General features: G+C 46.9%; 3 protein-coding genes across 4 annotated transcripts in view; 2 read left to right on the plus strand and 1 right to left on the minus strand.

The window, feature by feature from the left end:
* Positions 1-11710, plus strand: part of dnah3 (dynein axonemal heavy chain 3) — a gene marked incomplete at both ends in the record, with an annotated part of 35975 nt that extends 24265 nt beyond the window's left edge. The window contains 22 exons of the mRNA XM_080020745.1: positions 38-141; positions 990-1284; positions 1605-1784; positions 1881-2004; positions 2139-2295; positions 2399-2542; positions 2775-3441; positions 3550-3715; positions 3807-4023; positions 4167-4349; positions 4610-4808; positions 4897-5410; positions 6766-8393; positions 8861-9083; positions 9189-9433; positions 9532-9648; positions 9902-10059; positions 10156-10323; positions 10404-10546; positions 10692-10896; positions 11106-11243; positions 11357-11710. Of these exons, the coding sequence (XP_079876871.1) occupies positions 38-141; positions 990-1284; positions 1605-1784; positions 1881-2004; positions 2139-2295; positions 2399-2542; positions 2775-3441; positions 3550-3715; positions 3807-4023; positions 4167-4349; positions 4610-4808; positions 4897-5410; positions 6766-8393; positions 8861-9083; positions 9189-9433; positions 9532-9648; positions 9902-10059; positions 10156-10323; positions 10404-10546; positions 10692-10896; positions 11106-11243; positions 11357-11710 (6329 nt within the window). The remainder of the gene's footprint in view (positions 1-37; positions 142-989; positions 1285-1604; positions 1785-1880; positions 2005-2138; positions 2296-2398; positions 2543-2774; positions 3442-3549; positions 3716-3806; positions 4024-4166; positions 4350-4609; positions 4809-4896; positions 5411-6765; positions 8394-8860; positions 9084-9188; positions 9434-9531; positions 9649-9901; positions 10060-10155; positions 10324-10403; positions 10547-10691; positions 10897-11105; positions 11244-11356) is intronic.
* Positions 11711-12452: 742 nt separating this feature from the next.
* On the minus strand, positions 12453-16114 carry lyrm1 (LYR motif containing 1). Of its 2 annotated transcripts, none has more exons than XM_080021666.1 (5): positions 16092-16114; positions 13808-14040; positions 13656-13716; positions 12909-12940; positions 12453-12808 (listed from the first exon to the last, which is right to left on the minus strand). In XM_080021666.1, exons 2-5 carry the CDS (start codon positions 13970-13972, stop codon positions 12695-12697), a joined length of 372 nt encoding a protein of 123 aa, XP_079877792.1. In that variant the 5' UTR covers positions 13973-14040; positions 16092-16114; the 3' UTR covers positions 12453-12694. The 2 variants fall into 2 exon arrangements, with proteins under 2 accessions (XP_079877792.1, XP_079877791.1); XM_080021665.1 differs by having other exon boundaries at positions 13808-14000; positions 16092-16108.
* A 665-nt stretch (positions 16115-16779) lies between these two features.
* On the plus strand, positions 16780-21471 carry dcun1d3 (defective in cullin neddylation 1 domain containing 3; the record flags this gene model as incomplete). The annotated part of the gene is made up of 4 exons (XM_080021524.1): positions 16780-17377; positions 18354-18439; positions 18842-19391; positions 20910-21471. The coding sequence occupies exons 3-4, from the start codon at positions 18946-18948 to the stop codon at positions 21469-21471; spliced, it is 1008 nt and encodes a 335-aa protein (XP_079877650.1). The 5' UTR covers positions 16780-17377; positions 18354-18439; positions 18842-18945.
* Between the last annotated feature and the right edge of the window lie 734 nt (positions 21472-22205).

The following is a 22205-nucleotide window of genomic DNA, read 5'->3' on the forward strand; positions in this document are numbered from 1 at the left end:
CCTTCATCCTCATGCATATTGTGCCCTTATTGTGTAGGCACCGTCTATGACTACTACTTTGACAAGCATGGGCCTGGACATTGGAACGTGTGGACTGATGCAATCACCAAGGAAGAGAGCACAATCCCAGTTGGAGCCAATGTAGGCGTTCTCATAGTGTTGGCTGTTAAGATTGAAAATTGCTATCTAATCCGTGACAGATGGGGGACCTCTCTCATTTGTCAATTAATCAATCAGTGTTTATTCGTATAGCACATTTCATGGACAGAGCAACTCAATGTGCTTTTACATCAATACAACGTTAAATCTGAAAACAAAAATGAATATGGCAGCACACACCCACACACACATTAAAAACAGGTGCTCTACTCAAATGCAAGACAAAACAGAAATCTTTTCAGTTTACTTTGGAAAGCATTCAAACTGGTTTCATTCAGGTCATCTGGCAGGCTATTCCAGTGCCAGGATGCGTAGTGGCTAAATGCTTTCACATTTCCACATTTCGTTTTGGTCTTGGTGACCAGGCTGTGGCTGTCAGATGACCTGAGTGATCTAGATGGTTTGTATTTAGACAAGGAGCAGGATCTTACACTTAACTCTGCGCTTAATTGGAAGCCAATGAAGTGATCTGAGGACGGGAGTGATGTGATCCCTTTTCCTAGTTCTTGTCAGAACTCTTGCGGCGGCGTTTGGGATAATCTGTGGGCGACCCATGTTTTTTTGGGGGGAAGACCGGCGACGTAGCCTTACAGTAATCAAGACGGCTTGTTATGAGGGCATGGACTAATTTTTCTGCATCTGATTGTGACAGGAATCCTCTGACTTTATTTACATGTTTTAAATGATAAAATGTTGATCTGGTGATAGAGTTGATGTGTGATTGAAAAACTGAAAAGAAATAATTCACAGTCGTTGCTCCTCAGAGACAGGGAATTCAGATGAGTTCAGTCTCTGATCATTGTTTTTGTTTTTTGTTTTCAACATTCCAGGTGTCCGATCTGATCATCCCCACCATGGAGACGTCCCGCCACCTTTTCTTCCTGCGTACTTACCTGGCACATGAGGTGCCCATGCTGTTTGTGGGCCCCACAGGCACCGGCAAGTCTGTCATCAACAACAGCTTCCTGGTAACGCTGCCCAAGGAGAAGTACACGCCCAACTGCATCAACTTCTCTGCCCGTACCTCAGCAAACCAAACCCAGGACATCATTATGGCCAAGTTGGACCGAAGGAGGAAGGGCGTGTTCGGGCCGCCAATGGGAAAGAAGTGTGTCGTGTATGTTGGTAAGGAAGAAAACACATAAAACTACTTATGAATTACAAAGAAATGTTGATCCGAAACAAAGTATCCCCCAAGATAGTGTTCTGTTCCATTACATTTTACTGAACTGTATGAACTTAAACCATTACTTTGGGTTCTCTATGATTGACAAGAGTAATGTTTTGAGTCAGTTTAAATGTGTACCACTATTGGTGTCAGATTGCTGAAAGAATGCATTACACGTTTATATATTTTGTCCCATTTCAATTTCTCACTTTCCTCGGTTTTAGACCTAGACCTTTTCACTAAATATGTCGTGGTTAATTGAGCCTCGCCCTATTAGATGATCTGAACATGCCAGCTAAGGAGATCTATGGCGCCCAGCCCCCCATCGAGTTGCTCCGACAGTGGCTCGACCACCACCACTGGTACGATAAGAAAGACACCTCCAGACTGGACATCGTGGATGTGGTGTTTGTCTCTGCTATGGGGCCCCCTGGTGGTGGCAGGAATGACATTACAGGTAGCACGGTTGTATATTTATTTACATTCGGATTCGGATTTGAATGTATTGTTGCTTTTGCAAAGAAAAAAAGATTCAATCCTTTTGAATTGTCAGGCCGCTTCACCCGCCACTTGAACATTATTTCTATCGACTCCTTCGACGATGAAACACTGAACAAGATCTTCAGCTCCATCACAGACTGGCACTTCAGCCATGGCTTCGAAGCTGCCTTCCTGAGGTCAGTAATACAGAAGTGACTTTGTTCAGTGCTCCCAAGGGGAGTAAAGCTCTAAAGTCCCCTGTCCTCCCCAGGGGGAGCATTGGGGTGTGTGAATCAATCCTTTTTATCAAGGAAAGTTTTCTCTCCTTCAGGCTGGGGAAAATCATGGTGCAGGCCACCATGGACGTCTATAAGGATGCTATGGACAGCTTCCTCCCCACCCCTTCCAAGTCCCACTACATCTTCAACCTCAGGGACTTTGCCAGAGTGATCCGCGGTGTCCTGCTGGCCCCGCACACACACATGCAGGTAAGACAGAGGACAGCAGCAGAGTGCTTCTGTGAGGGAGTGAACCTAATGAGCCACGTATCCTCCTGAATCACCTTTGATGCGTTTTGACTGTTTGTGTCAGGAGGGAGACAAGCTGATCCGCCTGTGGATCCACGAGGTGTACCGCGTGTTCTACGACCGCCTCATCGACAAAGAGGACAGAGAGCTGTTCTTTCACATAGTCAGAGAAAGAACGACATGTTACTTCAAGCAGAGCATTGATAAGGTAAGCGTTTACTTTGCAACAACAACTTTTGCATTTTAAACGATTTCATATGAATTTCAGAAGTGCTTTTTCTGAGCACTGATGTTGCTCCTTTAATTCTTCTGTTATATAATAACACCTTTAGGACAGATGCAGCCTAGCATGGCTGTCCATGGTATCAGCCCTTGCATTTCCCCACTTCCCCTGAATTTCCCTCTACCTTAATAAAGTGTTATCTCATCTGAATATTCAGCTGCTGTGTCACCTCAGCCAGGACGGGAAAGTAGTGGACGAGGACATCCGCAGCTTGTTCTTCGGCGATTACGCCAAACCCGAAGCCGACGTGAAAGTCTACGACGAGATCACGGACCTCCATGCCCTGCAGGAGGCGATGGAGTTCTACCTGGATGAGTTCAACAACTGCAGCAAAGTGTCCATGTCCCTCGTCATGTTCAAGTTCGCCATGGAGCACATTTCGCGCATCTGTCGCGTGCTGAAGCAGGACAATGGGCACCTCCTGCTTGTGGGCATCGGCGGCTCGGGGCGGCAGAGTGCCAGCAAGCTGGGGACGTTCATCAACGACTACGACCTGTTCCAGATCGAGCTGACCAAGAACTACAGCATGAGCGACTGGCGGGACGACCTGAAGAGGGTGATGCTCAAAGCGGGTATCGAGGGCAAGAGCCTTGTGTTTCTGTTCGCGGACAGCCAGATCAAAGACGAGGCCATGGTAGAGGACATCAACATGCTGCTCAACACCGGAGACGTGCCCAATATATTCCCAGCCGACGAGCGGGCAGACATCATCGAGAAGGTGCAGGGCATCGCCCGGACGGAGGGCAAGAGGATCGATGCCACTCCTCTCTCCATGTACAACTACTTCATCGACCGTGTCAAGGTCAACCTCCACATCGTGCTAGGCGGGTGTCTTTAGATTATTCGTCAAAAAAAAATTCTAGTGTGAAATCTAGGCCAGTGACAACATACTATGAAGGCTAACTCGGGATGTCGACTGTGATTTTAAACAGCCATGAGTCCCATCGGCGATGCGTTCAGGAACCGTCTAAGGATGTTCCCTTCCCTCATCAACTGCTGCACCATTGACTGGTTCCAGGCCTGGCCCAGTGATGCTCTGGAGATGGTCGCCTGCAAGTTCTTAGAAGACGTGGAACTAAACGACGACATCAGACGAGAGTAAGCATGATTCTAGTGCCTCAGCCCAGGTACATGTGACATCGGGAAGACAAATAAAAATATTGTGGTGCTACTTTTTGTGTTATTTTAGGGTCGTGGACATGTGCAAGACTTTCCAGTCAGCGGTCGGACAAATGTCCGAAATGTACTTTTCTCAACTGAGGAGACACAACTATGTGACTCCCACCTCCTACCTGGAGCTCATTCAGACCTTCAAGACTCTACTGAATGCCAAGAGGAGCGAGGTGAACACCATGAGGAATCGCTACATCGTTGGTCTGGAAAAACTGGAGTTTGCTGCATCTCAGGTGATGCAACCAGATTTACCTTTCTTCATCAAGTCATTGTCAGTTGACATTGACTGATCGCAAATATTAGCCGTGCTTGTCTTGTGACGAAAGGGATATTGATAAAGCATAAGTGGGGTTTTTTTTTAATATTTTGTCTACAGGTTTCAGTGATGCAACAGGAGCTGACAGCCCTGCAGCCAGAGCTCATTCAGACGTCAGCAGAGACGGATAAGATGATGGTGAAGATAGAGAAAGAGACGGTGGAGGTGGATGCAAAAAAGGAGCTAGTATCGGCTGACGAGAAAGTTGCAAATGATGCAGCTGCAGCTGCTAAAGCCATAAAGGTATTGTACAAATACAGCCACTTATATCCCTATCCTGTGAATAATTGTATTGACTTAAATGCCTTTTTCACGGTGGTAGATGTGATCTGCTATATTTCCAGATGTTGTCATAAAATCTTATAACAGCTAAAGCTGATTTGGAATGCAAAAGATCCCACTCTTTTTCATCTGTAAGACACACGACTCATAAAGATGGACCTTTGTTGTAGTTTGTTAGGGCCAGTGTATTTCAAAAGAAAGTGTTTTTTTTTGTCGTTCAGGATGAGTGTGAGGGAGACCTGGCCGAAGCCATGCCGGCGCTGGAGGCCGCCCTGTCCGCTCTGGACACCCTGAAACCGTCTGACATCACGGTGGTGAAGTCCATGCAGAACCCCCCCGGCCTTGTCAAACTCGTCATGGAGTCCATCTGCGTCATGAAGGGCATTAAACCTGAGAGGAAGCCCGACCCCGGCGGCTCAGGTACGAGTTCAACCCGAGTGAACAGATCACTGAAAAAGATTACATTTTGAATATCGCTCAATAATATCTGACCTGTTTGTGATCCCAGGCAAGATGGTGGAAGACTTCTGGGGTCCCTCAAAGAAGCTCTTGGGAGACATGAAGTTTCTGGAGAACCTCAAAGCCTACGACAAAGACAACATCCCCGCCCCCCACATCAAGAAAATCCGAGACAAGTTCATCGACAACCCGGAATTTCAGCCCTCCATCATCAAAAACGTCTCCTCGGCGTGCGAGGGGCTCTGTAAGTGGGTGAGAGCCATGGAGGTGTACGAACGTGTTGCCAAAGTGGTGGCGCCCAAGAAGGCGAGGCTAAAGGAGGCCGAGGATGAGTTGGCGGTCCAGATGGGTATGCTGGCCATAAAGAGAGCTGAGCTGAAGGAGGTAGAGGACAGGCTGCAGTGCCTGAACGACGACTTCACCGCCATGAACGACAAGAAGAAATCGTTGGAGGACAACATTGAGCTGTGCTCCCAGAAGCTGATCCGTGCAGAGAAGCTGATTGGGGGGCTGGGGGGAGAGAAGGACCGGTGGACAGAGGCTGCACGGCTGCTGGGTATCAGGTATATTAACCAAAATATACATTTATAACTTATAGGACATTCCCCAAATATTTTCAGGGTTGTACGCCCCCAGATCAAAAACGCAAAAGTGAGTCCCCTTGCTCCAAGTTCCACTATGAAAAAAATAACATTTTTAATAGATGATCATCTTCTTAAATTCAAGTAGCAAGACAACAGACCATTTCCCCACAAAATATCACGTAAGCTTTGTTTTGTCATCCACCCCACTAGAGTATATGCAGCTAAACAATGCTCAAAATAAAACAAAAAGGGACGAATTCTCAAAAAGATATAAGAAAAATAAATCGTGTTATTGTCAAAGCACCCACAAAGGGTGAAATGCGTCCCCAACTGCGCCGCCAAGCAAATAGCCTCTCGGTGCTCCGGTGCTATTTGCATTTATTTCAATTAGGTATTATTCATACATTTGCCACAAAATTTTCCCTTTCTAGGCAAATGAGTCCAATTCACAAACACAAGCACGAATAGCCACAAGCAGTTAGAGGTCATATTCTTAGCCTATTTAGAGAGTAACTGAAGTGCATGTCCCATTTGAGAGGCTTGTGAGGCATTGTGTGATATTTTTTAATTTGTCCTCCGCTTCAAATCATGCCATCTTCTTTTACATTCTGAAGGTGTGTGTTTGAAAACACAACCAATACTGACGGAATGGGATGTTAAATCCCAAACACGGTTTCTCTCTTGTCACATTTCAATTCATTGCCTTAAGTTTTGAGGAATGCCTCTGCACCTCGTCGCTCTGGTCTCGTCGCTCGCGGTCTGAAAATGTCGTTTTTCTCCTCGCCGCCGTTTCCATGCCTGCTGTGTTCTTGGTGCAATGCTACCGTTTATATTTTGCCACATGGATAATTGCAATCAGATGCAAAACAAGGGCAAATTGCACTCACCTGCAAAACTTTATGGCCGTGTTTGCACTGTGATGTCATGAGCAATATCTTTTGTGAATCGAACCTGAACACGGGACAAATAGCCGTTGCAAGTGATGCGCCATTCACGGTGCTACTGTATCAGTGGCCACAATCCATTCTTTGTGAATTCCCCCCTGAGTGTGATATACAAACAACATCATGATTGCAGATGTTTTAAGTACCTTGTTTATGCCTGCTATACATTTACTGTACCCTAGTTTGTAAAGTGTAGCTTAAGATGGGGTCACCGCTCAGATCACTTCATGTACTTGATTTAATTTGAAGACTGAAACAATAATAATAATAATAATAATAATAACTATTATTATTATTATTATTATTATTATTATTATTATTATGTACTGAACATGTCATTTCATGAGGAAACTGCAGCATACTATAGCCAGGACTGTCTTTCTTCTCTAGATACACCAACCTGACGGGTGACGTCCTCCTCTCTTCTGGCATTGTGTCATATCTCGGGGCTTTCACAGTGGACTACCGCATGGAGTGCCAGCAGCAGTGGCACCTCCTGTGCCAAGAGAAGCACATCCCATGCTCTGAGGTTTTCACTCTCACCAGCACCCTGGGCAACCAGGTAGCCATCAGGGCATGGCAGATTGCGGGACTTCCCGTGGACTCCTTCTCCACAGACAACGGTATCATTATTTCCAACTCCCGACGCTGGCCCCTTATGATTGACCCTCAGGGTCAAGCGAACAAGTGGATTAAAAACATGGAGAAGGCCAACAATCTGGCTGTCATCAAGCCATCTGATGCGAACTACCTGCGAATCTTAGAGAACGCCATCCAGTTTGGAACCCCGGTTCTTTTAGAGTGTGTTGGGGAGGAGCTGGATGCGGTGCTTGAGCCTGTGCTGCTGAAGCAGACCTTCAAACAGCAAGGTGTTGAATACATGAAACTGGGAGAAAACATTGTGGAATACTCTCAGAGCTTTTTCTTCTATATGACCACGGGGCTGAGGAGCCCTCACTACCTCCCCGAGGTGGCCGTCAAGGTCTGCCTGCTCAACTTCATGATCACCCCTCAAGGATTGGAGGACCAGCTCTTGGGGATTGTAGCTGCCAAAGAGAAACCTGAACTGGAGGAGAAGAAAAACCAGCTCATTCTGGAGAGCGCCGCCAACGACAAGCAGCTGAAGGAGATCGAGGATAAGATCCTGAAGATTCTGTCCTCCTCCGAGGGGAACATCCTGGAGGACGAAACCGCCATTAAGATCCTCTCCTCCTCAAAGGTTCTCTCAGAGGAGATCTCGCAGAAGCAGGAAATCGCCAGCGTCACGGAGAAGGAGATCGACGACACCCGCATGGGGTACCGTCCCGTAGCCGAGCACTCCTCGACTCTGTTCTTCTGCATCTCGGAGCTGGCCAACATCGAGCCCATGTACCAGTACTCCCTGACCTGGTTCATCAACCTCTACCTGCAGTCCATCGCCCAGAGCGTGAAGAGCGATGACCTCGCCGAGAGGATCGAGAACATTATCAAGCACTTCACCCTCAGCATTTACAACAATGTCTGCCGCTCTCTCTTTGAGAAGGACAAGCTGCTCTTCTCCCTGCTGCTCACCATCGGCATCATGCAGTCAAAGGGCCAGGTCAACGACAGTGTCTGGCGCTTCCTCCTGACCGGCGGCATCGCCCTGGAGAACCCTCACCCCAACCCGGCACCCGAGTGGCTCTCCGACAAATCGTGGTCCGAGATTGTGAGGGCTTCCAAGCTGGAGAACCTGGAGGGGTTCTTTGAGCACGTTCAAGACAACATCTCCAAATGGAAAACTATCTACGACTCGGGCAGGCCCCATGCGGAGAAGCTGCCGGACCGGTGGGGTGAGTTGGTGGGTATGGTCCGAATGGTGGTTCTGCGGTGCTTCAGGCCTGATAAGCTGGTGCCGGCCGTGCAGGGGTTCATCGTGGACAACATGGGGCGCGCCTTCATTGAACCGCCCACCTTTGACTTGGGGGAGAGTTACAACGACTCCCACTGCTGCTCTCCTCTGATCTTCATTCTGTCGCCAGGGTCCGACCCAACCGCAGGTAAATTATGGTCAAGTGTGATTACAATCAATTGTCTTTTCTTAAATTTACAAATGTGAATCAAGTTTTGTGAAGTGGATGCCGACTGATTGTACTCACCTGCAAATTCAACAGTGAATTCAAACGCTAGCTATGTTGCCCGTTGATAGGTTAAAAGAAAAACTCTTGTTCTGATTGGCTGATAAGAAATTTGGCTTTTGAGTGGGGCATAGTTTCACCAATTTCTTATGGAATAATAGTGCAAAAAAGATTTGTCTCCACAATGGTTTGTATCCACAGGATTGAGAGTGACAAATCTGACTCACAATACAAATGTTGTACTTGTGAGACACATTAGTGTGCATTTGTGAAAAGATCAATGGTTTTTCACTTCCAAAACTTGATTCACATTTGTAATTTTAGAAAACATGTGGAAGTAGTATTTGAATTAAATCCACTCCATACTTTGTTTTACATTGCTGCCTCAGGTCTGCTCAAGTTTGCTGATGACCACGAGATGGGGGGGGGCAAGACTCAGACCATCTCCCTCGGGCAGGGCCAGGGGCCCATCGCAGCCGAGATGATAAACCAGGCCCTCACAGACGGGACCTGGGTGGTCCTGCAGAACTGCCATCTGGCGGCAAGCTGGATGCCCAAGCTGGAGACCATCTGTGAGGAAATCCTGCCTGAGCAGACATTGCCCAGCTTCAGGTCGGTGCCCACCGGCAGCAATTTGCAGGGAATGGAAGCACGCCCATGATCCGAGAACTAACTGTTTTGTACGGTACAAAATGAAATTGAGTCTTGTTTTCACAGGTTGTGGCTCACCAGTTATCCGTCAGACAAGTTCCCTGTCAGCATCCTGCAGAACGGGGTGAAGATGACCAACGAGCCCCCCAAGGGCGTGCGAGCCAACCTGCTGCGCTCCTACCTGAGTGACCCCATCTCCGACCCCAAGTTTTTCTACAGCTCGAAGAAGCAGGAGGTCTGGCAGAAGCTGATGTTTGGCCTCACCTTCTTCCACGCTCTGACGCAGGAGAGGAGGAACTTTGGACCCCTGGGTGAGACCTAATGAGACACCGTGGTTGTTAAACGCCCCTGGTTCTCAGTTCATAACTGCATGTTCATGTTGTGTCCTTGGTGCTCCGTTTGGCGTCAGGTTGGAACATCCCCTATGAGTTTAATGAGTCAGACCTGAGGATCAGCATGAGGCAGATCCACATGTTCCTGGAGGAATACGAGGAGATCCCACTGGAAGCTCTTTCATACCTGACTGGTGAGATCGCCGTGCCTGTTTCCATAGCAACTGGTGGATTTTGATGAAAATACAATAGGCAGCAGGGTCTAATATGGTGAGTCATGATGTCGGCTTTCAACCCTAGCCAGCTCCGGCGATGCTGCATAAACGGCGGATTATCTCCTCTGCCCTCCCCGAACACAAGACAGGCCACATATGTCTCACCGCTACGCCCTTCAACTTCCTGTCTATATTTTCTGATTTCATTGTCCTTTTTTCCCCACGGACTCAGGGGAGTGCAACTACGGCGGCAGGGTGACTGACGACAAAGACAGGCGTCTGCTGCTGTCTCTGTTGTCAATCTTCTACAGCCTGGAGCTGATAGAGCAGGAGAGCTACCGGCTGTGTGAGGATGAGCTCTACTACGTCCCACCTCACGGCCCCTACCAGGTACGCTCCAGGTTTATACTGGTATTCTACCCAAAGCCTTCACTTTTTTTTTTTTTTGTTTTGTTTTGTTTGATGATTCTGTCATTATTTTCGCAGACGTACATTGAATACATTCGCGACCTACCGATCAGCGCCGACCCCAGCGTGTTTGGACTTCACAGCAACGCCGACATCACTAAAGACAATCAGGAGACCAATCAGCTGCTGTGTGGCGTGCTGCTCACCCTGCCCAGGCAGTCTGGAGGCGGAGCCAAGTCTCCTCAGGTCAGATGTTGCGCCGCTCGAGCCTTTGATGCACCATGCACCGTCGTCTGACTTTCTGCGGTCTCCGCGCTGCGCTACAGGAAGTGGTCGACGAGTTGGCGGAGGACATCCTGTCCAAGCTGCCGGCGGACTTTGACATAAAGATGGTTATTGAGAAATACCCGGTCCTGTACGAGGAATCCATGAACACCGTCCTCAGACAGGAGCTCATCCGCTTCAACAGGTCATTAAAACTGAAACAGTAACATCTGAAAATAATACCTTCAGTAAGTGTGTGTGCCGCCATTACCACTTGGATCCGCTTTGGAATGGCCGTCCTTGCTATGTGGAGGATCCTGGAAAAAATATGCCAATTTGATTTATTCTAGGCTGACTGAGGTGGTGCGCCTCAGCCTGGTCAACATCCGAAGGGCTCTGAAGGGTCAGGTGGTGATGTCGGCAGAGCTGGAGGACGTCTTCAACAGCATGCTGGTGGGCAAGGTCCCCACGATGTGGGCGTCAAAGTCCTACCCCTCCCTCAAACCCATGGGAAGCTACGTGGTGGATCTGCTCGCCAGGCTCCAGTTCCTGCAGGTTAGGAAATGTATTGGCCACTGAGTGACGCAGACCCGGCAAATTCACGGCTATCGCTATTTATCGAGTCTGTTTTGGTCTGGAAAGTAGAACTTAACTAATTCCTGTATATGGAGGAAGTATACCAATTTAGTGGACTAGTTTAGCACCTAACAGTCCTGTATATAAAAGAATAAATAATATACACATTTAGTTGTCTGTTCTGACAGGACTGGATAGACCATGGCCCTCCTCTCGTCTTCTGGGTCTCTGGCTTCTACTTCACCCAGTCGTTTCTCACCGGCGTGTCACAGAACTTTGCCAGGAAGTACACCACCCCAATAGACTACATCGGCTTTGAATTCGAAGCAAGTCAAACACTCAACCCATATTGTTTTTCAACTTACTCTGAATTTATACCAACCGCCGCATGTTTATTTTTTCGGAATGATCTTAAATCATTTTTGATTGTGTGTTCCAGGTGACCAAACAGGAGACCCACATGGATGAGAAGCCAGAAGACGGGGCCTACATTAAGGGCCTGTTTCTGGAAGGGGCGCGCTGGGACAGGGAGAAAATGGTGATCGGAGAGTCCCTCCCCAAGATCCTGTTTGACTCGCTGCCCATCATCTGGCTGAGACCCGGAGAGATGGCCAACTTCAAGCACGAGAACATCTACGTGTGTCCCGTTTACAAGACCAGTGCCCGGCGAGGGACCCTGTCCACCACAGGCCACTCCACCAACTACGTCCTGCCCATTGAGCTGCCCTCCGACCAGCCTCAGAAACACTGGATAAACCGAGGCGTGGCCTGCCTCTGCCAGCTCGACGACTAGGAGCCAAGTGCCAGTTACACCTCTCAGTGGCCAACAACCGACTATTTTTTGGAAAATAGTATAATATAATAACTATTAAACATTTATGCCAAACAAATGCATTTTAGTTAAATGTGCAAATTATAAAAAGGCATTTTAGCAGCCCTGACTCACCCAAGAGGTTAGAGGTTTTAAATGACCTTATGACTGATACATTATCCTATGTACAGTATCATTTTACGGAATTCTACAGTATCTGGTGTTGAGCAGAAACCATTTTTCTTTTCCGAGAGAAAAATAGACACATTTCATAATCTAAATTGTATCTGTGTCTTGGACAAGGCTATGATAATGTCTTATTTCTATCTGAATTAATTCAAATCATAGCCCAAATGAAACTCCAGATTTTATATTAAGTTAGCCGAGCAATGACGTGCCTGTGTCTGAAGTTACTTTGTGCAACTCTGGTGATACAATACCGTGTAACCAGATACTGAATGTAACTCACAAGAACTTGAGTTACACCCTAATCACTCAGGGATGAGAGTAACTCCTGGATGTCTGAACTTTGTGTGTTTTCTTGTGTTATTCTTAGCGAATGAACAAATTCCTGAGCAGATGACACAGACGGATTACAACCATTTTGGATTTGCCCTCTGATGCACTTTATTCACCAATTCTATTTTTCTAAGGGATTCTATTTCTCTGCTGAAGGAAAAGGCTGAGAATTTTTTATTATAGCAATTTATTACATGGCGTAATATTAAAAAAAATTACAATACATTATGTTGGCTTCTTGATTTACAGACATCAATGGATTTGCAGTTGACAAAAACGACTTGTAGACAATGAATGAACAAATAAAGTAATAAACATATGTTCTGTACAGTGGGTTAAATACAATGCCACTTGAGTGGACACACAAACCTGAGCCTTGTCATCTGCCTGTGAGCGCACTCCCATCTCAGTAACATGAACTTGAGGACGGAGGGAGCGTGTCCAGCATCAGGTCTCGTCATGTGACTGTAGGTAAATTGGCTTGGCCTGCTTCCTCAGCCGCTGCTGTGCACGCAGCTTTCTTCCCTTTTGGGTCGCAAGTCCCATCGGCGGCAGGTAGGTCTGCAACACCATTCGAGCAAAACGTGTACAGTTTTCATACAAACTGGCTTATATCAAGCTGAGTAACACATGCTTTATCTCTAATATAGTTTGTACTCACCGCCCTTGGATATGGATTCCTGTAATGTAGACCTGTCAAATTAAGTGAATATAAATTTGACTGGCGCACTCTAAAACTGCAAAACCTGGAAAATCTAGCGACACCTAAATAAACTCTATTGACATTGGAACCGGACTGCTAGGAACTTACCTTGGTGATACAGGTGACTCAATAAGTCAATATTAAAACACAAAGTACATATTCCGACGCAAAAAAAACCAAACATTCTAACTTAGCCTACACTGCAAAAGGCACTGAGCCCAGAGGTTGCACACCCGTCTGGTTTCTGTCTTTTTAAGCAGCTGCCTAAACCTCCGACCTGAAGGCGTCTGCTCAAGGAGGCCAGGCACCCGGTGGTAAATTTCCTGCATAATGTGCATTTTCTTTTTTTTTTGGTGGAGAGCGATTATACAAACTCGGGGAGAGACGGGAGAGAATGCCCCACAATCCTGTATGAAATCGTAATTACTCTGCAACTGATCCTTGTCCACGGAGGACGTAATTGAGAAGGTTATCACATTCTCTATGGATGACCTGTAGAATTGGACCCGGTTTTTGAGTTGCTTCAATAAGGACATCACAGGATTTTTTTGGAGCTCTAGTAGCTACGGCAACTAAAATTGACAATTGACAATTGTCAGCCTAAACTATGAAATATGAATGTTCTTTGAAAGGGTCATGAAATCCACTCCAATTCAGGTCAAACTCATTTGAGTTCAGTATTAACTTAGATCGCAGATTTCTCACCTATTTCTATTCTGGCTTCACACTCTTCGATGCACTTCTTGATCGATTCTTGATTCGTCAGCTTCAGAGAAACGGAGAAGAGGAGTCACGCAGAGGGTCAACAAAGGGGACATTGAGACACTCCGTTGTCACTTGCAGATCCATTTTCACACCTGTTGGTTCTGTCGGAACAACGTGCGTGCCTCCTGGATGATGTATTTCCTCTCTGCCTCGGTGTCCTGGCGCACGGCGGTCTGGGCCTGCCAGCTTCGGGCGACGCGAAACACCCTCACATAAAGAGACAGCACCTTCTTACGGGTGGCGGCCATCATTAACATCCCAACGCTGCCCAATATGGTTGTGTACCTTCACAGTGCAGGAAACACCAATTTTAGAGGATTGATTTCTGAAAATAAAGAGGTTCCAGGAGGGTCCCCAGCAAAATGAGTAAGAGTTCAGTGTTAAAGGTTCTGACATGTACAAGAAATGGCCAAGACCATTAGAACATATACAATAAGGGCTGTTTTGATCCTAGTTTCACTGTTATCTCTGTAACTATAGTACATACAGGTGTGGAAGTTTGATCAAATCCTTTCAAACAATGAAAAGTTAATAAGGAGACAAAATCTCATTGAATAGTATGTCCTTGATATGACAGGCGATGGGAATCGTTGCGTTAAGAGATATAAAAACAATCTGTCAATACCATTTCCCTCAACACACACAAAGCCACAGTGTTTTCCTGTCACTGTGCAGCAAAACGTTGGTCCTCAAACACGACGCCGAAGTTGTTGGGGAAAGTTAAGGGAACCATAAGGCTGAAGTGAGCAGCCGATTCACAGCGCCTGTTTTCATGGTGCATTCAAATTCCTCGGGATCTTTAACTTTTTTTTTTTCTACACATGACCACCTAAAACCATGTCTAGATCTGTACTTATAGTAGCCAAACTACAGTACCAATAGCAGTCCACCCTGGACTAGATTATAATATATATTATAAAATAATATATTTATATATATTATAATATATATATTATACACACTCACCGGCCACTTTATTAGGTACACCTGTTCAATTGCTTATTAACACAAATAGCTAATCAGCCAATCACACGGCAGCAACTCATTGCATTTAGGCAGGTAGACATGGTGAGGATGACGAGACGATAGAAAGGCAACAGTAACTCAAACAACCCCTCGTTACAACCAAGGTATGCAGAATATCATCTCTGAACGCACAACCTTGAAGCAGATGGGCTACAGCAGCAGCAGACCACACCGGGTGCCACTCCTGTCGGCTAAGAACAGGAAACTGAAGCTACAGTTGGCACAGGCTCATCAAAAATGGACAATAGATGATTGGAAAAACGTTGCCTGGTCTGATGAGTCTCCATTTTAGCTGTGACAGATGGTAGGGGTAGAATTTGGTGTAAACATGAAAGCGTGGATCCATCCTGCCTTGTATCAAGGGTTCAGGCTGGTGGTGGTGGTGTTCTGGTGTGGGGGATATTTTCTTGGCACACTTTGGGCCCCTTAGTTCCAATTGAGCATAGTTTAAATGCCACAGCATACCTGACTATTATTTATGAGCACAGTGTACCCATCTTCTGATGGCTACTTCCAGCAGGATAATGCACCATGTCACAAAGCTCAAATCATCTAAAACTGGTTTCTTGAACATGTACATATACATATATTGTCTTTATACATATATTCTGTAAAAATATATACATACACACAGTATACATACTGTGTGTATATATATTTACATGGATACAGAATATATGTATATACTGTATGTATATATACCATATATATACATACGTGTATAAATACATACAGAATATATCTATACTGTAAGTATATATATATATATATATATATATATATATATATATATATTCACATATGCAATATGGGCTTGTTATAATGTAGTCCAGGGTTGACAGCTCTCGGTACAGTAGCTTTTGAAATATAACGGGTTTAATGTGGCCAGTGTGGAAAAATTCAGTAAAATCCATACTGTTCCTGTTTTCACAATTACAATTATACTTTCACAAATCAGAAAATGTTAGAAATGCAATATGGGCTTTTTAATTATAATCTAGGCCAGGTTTGACCGCTATGAGCACAGTAGTTTGCCTTCTTTAAGTACAGATCTAGACGTGGTTTCAGGCGGTCTGCGTGTACCAAAAAAAAAAGTCGAAATATTCCGAGGAATCTGAATGCACCATGATAACACCAGGCGCCGTGAATCGGCTGCTCGCTTCGGCGTTAAATCGAATCGGAAGCCAAATTCGGCGTCGTTCCTCAACATAGGTATGACATCCGTATCTACTGGCACGAAAGACTTGGCGCGGATGACGTTTATTGAGACGATCGTATCCCTGCATCAGGTACATTGTAGTATAACAGAGTTACTCATACATGCGTTCGCGTTGACAGCGCTCGACCTACCTACGGGCTGTCGCTTCACTGGCTGTCGCGTAGTGGTGACGTCACCGGTTTGTTCGGAGCGCAAGAACGCGTCAGTAAACCCAAGTCTTTCAAATTATTTTTATTTCATTTTTATTTAAAAAAATAAAAATAAATAAATAAAAGTGTGATTGACAGGCCCAAAGCCTTGTGAAGCTTTGGGCCGTTTGTGCTGAGGGGAAAAAAAAACAAACAAACAAAAAAAAAAAAAAACCCAAAAAACGAAAAGAGCCGGAGAACCCAGCGACACCTGGCGACAACTTCATCCGCAACGCCCGGTGGATTTCATGGCTCCGATCTCTGCGCACAATAAAACCGACAGGAAGCCTCGTGTTTATTTCACAAAGTTCAGAATAAATGAACGAATCACGCGTCGCGTAAACGACGTGTTGAGTGCGGGGTCTGGCCTCGGCCGTTCACTCAACTCGCCCGCGGCGCAGCGCGTCGACGCCAGCTCCGGGGGGGTGCGTTCGCTCTCGCAGGGGCGGGCGCTCGGGGCGGGCGCTCGGGGGGGCCGCCGAAACACTTCCGGTGCCCCCCGTGACGTCAGAGTCGCCCGGCCGCCGCGCCTCGGAGCCGCCCGGCGGGCGACGCCGCGCCGCGCAACCAACGGGGAGCGGAGGAAAAGCGGCTCGTTCGACGGACGCGGAACCGCCGCGACAGTGACGGCGGCTCCGCGTAAACTGCGCCGCGCGGTCTGCAGGAAGCATCAAGTTCACGCAAATACACCGACCTCAGTGTTTGTTTATTTACATTATTATTATTATTATTATTATTATTATTATTATTAAAGCCACGGTCCCCGCTCCCCGTCTCAGCTGCGTGTGGCCAGTGGAGCAGCTCGCTGTTCGGGGAGGAAGTGATGCAGGAAAATCCCCATAATGTCGTTCACTCGCTGACTTCACAGGGGGCGAAGCACAAAGAAAGCGGGCGCCGTGACGCGACGCCGGCTTTTAAATCCCACGCGGAGCGCGAGGGGGGACGCCGGCATTCCACGCCGCTTTGCGGGCGAACTTCGGGCTTTTTCCTCGGAGTGGCACCGGCGTGGTTCGCGATGAAGTTTCTAGCCAGCTGCTAGCCACTGAGCTAGCAGTCGACGAGTTGGTCTCGTTGGGTTGACTGGTGTTCAGCGCTAGCTTAGCCTAGCTTTGCTTAGCCAGCTTGGAAACTATTTTTTTTTTAATTTACATACATATATATTGATCTTAATTACGACCGTTCTAGTTAGGCGCATCCACTCGACCAACAGATATTGAAGTATTATCAAGGTGAGTTGTATTTCTCTTTTTATTTTCTTTTATTTGTGATTGGTCGGAAAAGAGCCAAGTTGGTTCTAGCTAACTGCTAACTGTTCCCACACCAGGGCAGTTGTTCTGTAGCTCTCATTAAATGTACCCGTGGTTGGATAAACACTGGCTTTTATACAATAAAATGGCCGATTCGTGAGTAGTGACATTCCTCGCTCATTTGAGAAAAGCTTTCCAACTTCCTCAACGCCGACCGAGCCTCCTCGGCCGATGCTGTGGAGCTAGCTGCCGTTAGCTGTGTAAACTGCAACCCAAAGCTTCGCATCACCGCTCAGAATTGTGGCTTAATCTGATTTTTAATGTGGCATCAGTGGAAAATCACAGTACGACAACCGGAAAGTTTAATGTTGATGTGTTTTGTCCGAGCGAACACATTTAAAAGTCAAATATGTCACTCATGCTGTGATGTGTCTGTACATGCCTCGATCGGTTAACGGGGAGCTGATCTGCCTTTTAAAGTCAAACTCAGTTTCTTCAGATTTGAATGGCAATTAGAAACTATTATAATAAGTTAAGGGAGTAAGATGATTGATGTCAGTGAAATGTTAAAGCCACATTTCAGTCATAACTGCTGACAATAGAACTACATAGAGTGTGTGTCATGTTAACAAAACCAAACTGCAGCTTGTGTGAGAGCTTTCTGCCCGTCCCAAAAGCACTAGATTGTAGAAGAAATTCTTAAAGTTACAATTTGGGAATTAAAGTGTAGCTCTGTTGAGTGATTTAACTGTGTTTGTACTTGTGTTGTGGTTAAAGGTTCCGTCCTGGTGTCAAGTGATCGTTGACGCTTATTGTGATTCCAACTGTAACTGTGATGTTATTGGAGCTGCTGCTTTGTTGATCTCAAATGACCGTAGACCAAAAAATAAATAAGGGACGGGGACGACGCCAGCGATCACACTCTGCTCACGATGACGAGGTGGTTTGTGTTTTCCAGCGTTGCAGATGTCAAGGTCACCACGATGGAGCAAAATAAGATGACACCTTCACCCGGAGTGGTCGGTGTTTTCTGAGGAGCCGGGCGTAAGTGGAACGGACCTCTGGCCGTCACGACTCGGGTGTTGTCATGTTGTCCACAATGTTTTGAACGATTTTGTTTGTGTCTCGTCGCTGTTGTTCAAGCTGGGAGTTGATGTGTTTGAGTGATGGAACAACAACAACCATTTCTATTCACGTCCATCTCAGCTGCTTCCTACACCACTACATGTAGTGCAGCCAGCCGTGCTTAAGCACTCAATGATTATGTTGTGTGTGCTACTCAGAGAGCGTCCCCTACTCTGAGAGTGTCCTACTCAGACAAGCTTCTTATTTGCTCAACCTTCATTTACTGCCCCGGTTGACAATTGCTTTTCTCCTTCCCTTACACCTGCTACGGACTTTGTATCTTCAGCGTGACTGAATCAACAATTGTTTCGTTTGCTTCAGGGCCGCGGGGTATGTTGAGACGTCTCACCTGGCCAGAGCAGCGGCGTGCGGGCGGGGCCTGAAGGAGAAGAGGAGGAGGAGGAGGAGGGACCAGAGAGCGAGACATGGGCCAGTGCGTCACCAAGTGCAAGAATCCCACCTCGTCGCTCGGCAGCAAGAGTGGGGACAAGGAGAGCAGCTCCAAATCCCACAAGAAGGGCGGCGGCGGCAGCACGGGCGGCGGCGGGCACAAGGAGGAACCCAGCGCCACGTGCGGCAAGGCGGCCAGCGAGCTGACCAATGGCAAAGCCATGGAGGTCACGGTGGAGACTCCGGTCATCCAAGCGCTGGCCGGGGACCTGCCGAGGGACGACCGCCTGACGGACGGAAACGGGCTCTCGCTGCTGCGGATCGAGGAGCTGTTCTGCCGCTACAAGGACGAGCGGGAGGATGCCATCTTGGAAGAGGGCATGGAGCGCTTCTGTGACGACCTGTGCGTTGACCCGGCAGAGTTCCGTGTGCTCGTCCTCGCCTGGAAGTTTCAGGCGGCCACTATGTGCAAGTTTACGAGGTAAGGTCAAAACTATGACGTAAGTCGCGTTTTTGCGTTGCCGCGCAACTGAAGGACGATGAATAACGGGGATTTAGTCGGATAAATGGTCGGCGGCGCGATGCGTCACCGCTGGCCAAGCGATAAGACGGCCCTTGCGGGCTGTCCTCTAGAATGCTGAGGGGTAGGGGGCGTGTGGGGAAATGCATCATGCTCTGACACAGCACTCCCGTGCTGCAGCGACGCTCTCTGCTGAATAGAGCGTCCCCGCCGCTGCTTTGCGAGTTGGAACTCAGCACTTTTTGATCCAGAGTCGCTGGAAACAACAACCACTCTCTGCTCTTTGTTGACTGTTGCTTACTGAAGCTATTTACATTAAATCTGATGCTTTACAGTGGCACTGGGGTCGGATTATTGTTTGCCAGAAAATGACAACAATGACAGAAAGGAACAGTTGAACTGTGACTGGCCTGTACACTTAATTGAAAGAGACAGTACAGAATTGTACTCAATTATGATTAAACACTTTATCTAACACCAGTGAATTTAATCTGACATTTGTGTATTCAGCGTTTACCACAGGATTTTCATGGACTGCGGTGGGTGGACACAAAACCCTGTAAGGAGGTCCGGGCATCCATGCCCCCAGATTAAAAAAAAAATAATTAAAAAAAAAAAATTGTAATGATTTGACAACTAAATGTACTTTGAAGTAAAAATGTAAAGACTAGATCCACATTTGTTTTATGATAACTTTCCATTTTTTTTTCTATATATACCAACTACTCCTTTCTGTACTGTGAAACTGGCACATGAACCATCTCTCTCTGGTGGGACACTTCCATTTTCAGTCTTACTCCAGTTTAGTCTTTATAGCAACTTCTGAAAACACTATAGAAATAATTTATCAATGACTGTGTAACACAGTATGTTTCAGTAAGTCTCCAATGCAGGTCTGGACAGTAGCCTCTGTCTGTGTGTAGTAGACCATTTTGACGGACTTGTGTGTAGCAGGCTGCGAGTAGATTGGCACTCAAAAAAACGATTTTTAATTCATTTTTGTTTTATTTTTTTACGACGGGAGACTATGGCGGTAGAAGTTAAGACTGTGGTGTCCTCCACAGTCTTAAGACATTTATGGGAGACACTGGTATTACGTGACATGATGGTGAGGGGGACAAGGCGTTAACACAGAAACATAATGACGATTTTTTTTTAAGATGGAAGACAATGACGATAACTATCTTAAAGAGCTTAAGAATTATGGTTCAGTTCCCAGTGACCCCAAGCTCCACCCAGCTCACTGGTCATTGTGCCGATCGCTGCGTTGTACAGATCTAAGACATTTGTTTCTTCAATGTGTGAAGAAACAAGCATGTATGAGATTTAGCTTGAAGATTTTAGCGGACAACTTTAAAGTACCGGTGACATCGAGGGCCACTTTTAAGACTGGTAATAAATTGGGTCTTTGCTTCTAGTGAAATGATTTGATGAGATTTTTCTGATGTCTTCGATGTCTCCCCACCCCGCCCCGCCTAGGAAGGAGTTTGTGGAGGGCTGCACGGCCATCCAGGCAGACAGCCTGGATGGCATCTGCTCACGCTTCCCCTACATGCTGCTGGAGGCCCAGGGCGAGGAGAGCTTCAAGGACCTATACCGCTTCACCTTCCAGTTCGGCCTGGACGCCGAGGAGGGCCAACGCTCGCTGCAGCGGGACATCGCCCTCGCCCTGTGGCGCCTGGTCTTCACCCAGGACACGCCCTGCATCCTGGAGCGGTGGCTGGACTTCCTGGCGGAGAACCCGTCGGGCGTGCGGGGCATCTCGCGGGACACCTGGAACATGTTCCTCAACTTCACGCAGGCCATCGGGCCCGACCTGAGCAACTACAGTGAGGACGAGGCCTGGCCCAGCCTCTTCGACACCTTTGTGGAGTGGGAGATGGAGCGGCGGAGAAAGGAGGAGGCGGCGGAGTGTGAGGCGCAGAGGTCACGGCGGGACGGGGAGGACGAGTGGCGAAGTACTGAGACAGAGAGTTCTAACGGCAGAGACAGACTGGAGACTGAAGGGAGCCGCGGATCACAGACCTGGGGGGGACACTGACGTGACGGGGAGACCGGGGGGGGGGGGGGCGGGTCTGATCTAGAAGTGAACTGTGCATCTGTGAAGCGTTGGGATGAATATTAGTATTACCATTCTCGCTATTTCTTTTCTCTCTCCTTGTCATTTTGGGGTGGGATTTCTGCTTTGTAACCTTATTTTCTTGGTTATTGAAAGGGCTCTATGAACTGTTATATTTTAAGCAATTCTATTTAAGTTATTGTTTTACTGTTTTATTGTCCTCCCTACCCCTCCTCCATTGTGTTTTTAGTAATTGGGACACGTGGTCCATTTTATTACCCCCACTCAGCGTAATAATGCGGCAAAAACAAATTAATATTTAAAAAAATCCAGGTAACAGAAAGCCATACCCCCCCCCCCCCATTAACCTTATTTAACTGCTAATTTCACCCGGTAATTTGGCCTTTGCCCAGTACCCAAAGGCTTTCTGTTCCCGTTGCATTAAGAAGGGAAATCTGGACAGCCTCTCTCCTATTTCAGCACGCTTCCACATTTGGAGTATTACTCCACTTGTCATGATCGGTGAAATCGATTAGATCGGACCAACGACTCGGACTGTATCACTTTATCCTCTGGTACTGTGGGCACAAAGTGGGCACCGTTCTCTTGCTTTAACATCTGTTTGGCCTGTACTTGCACGGCACCAAAATATTATATATATATTTTTTCCATGAGGGCGTATACTCTTTGAAGATGATACAAGTGTCTATTCCATG

Source organism: Zeus faber, assembly GCF_960531495.2.
Source record: "Zeus faber genome assembly, chromosome: 20".
Lineage (NCBI taxonomy): Eukaryota > Metazoa > Chordata > Actinopteri > Zeiformes > Zeidae > Zeus > Zeus faber.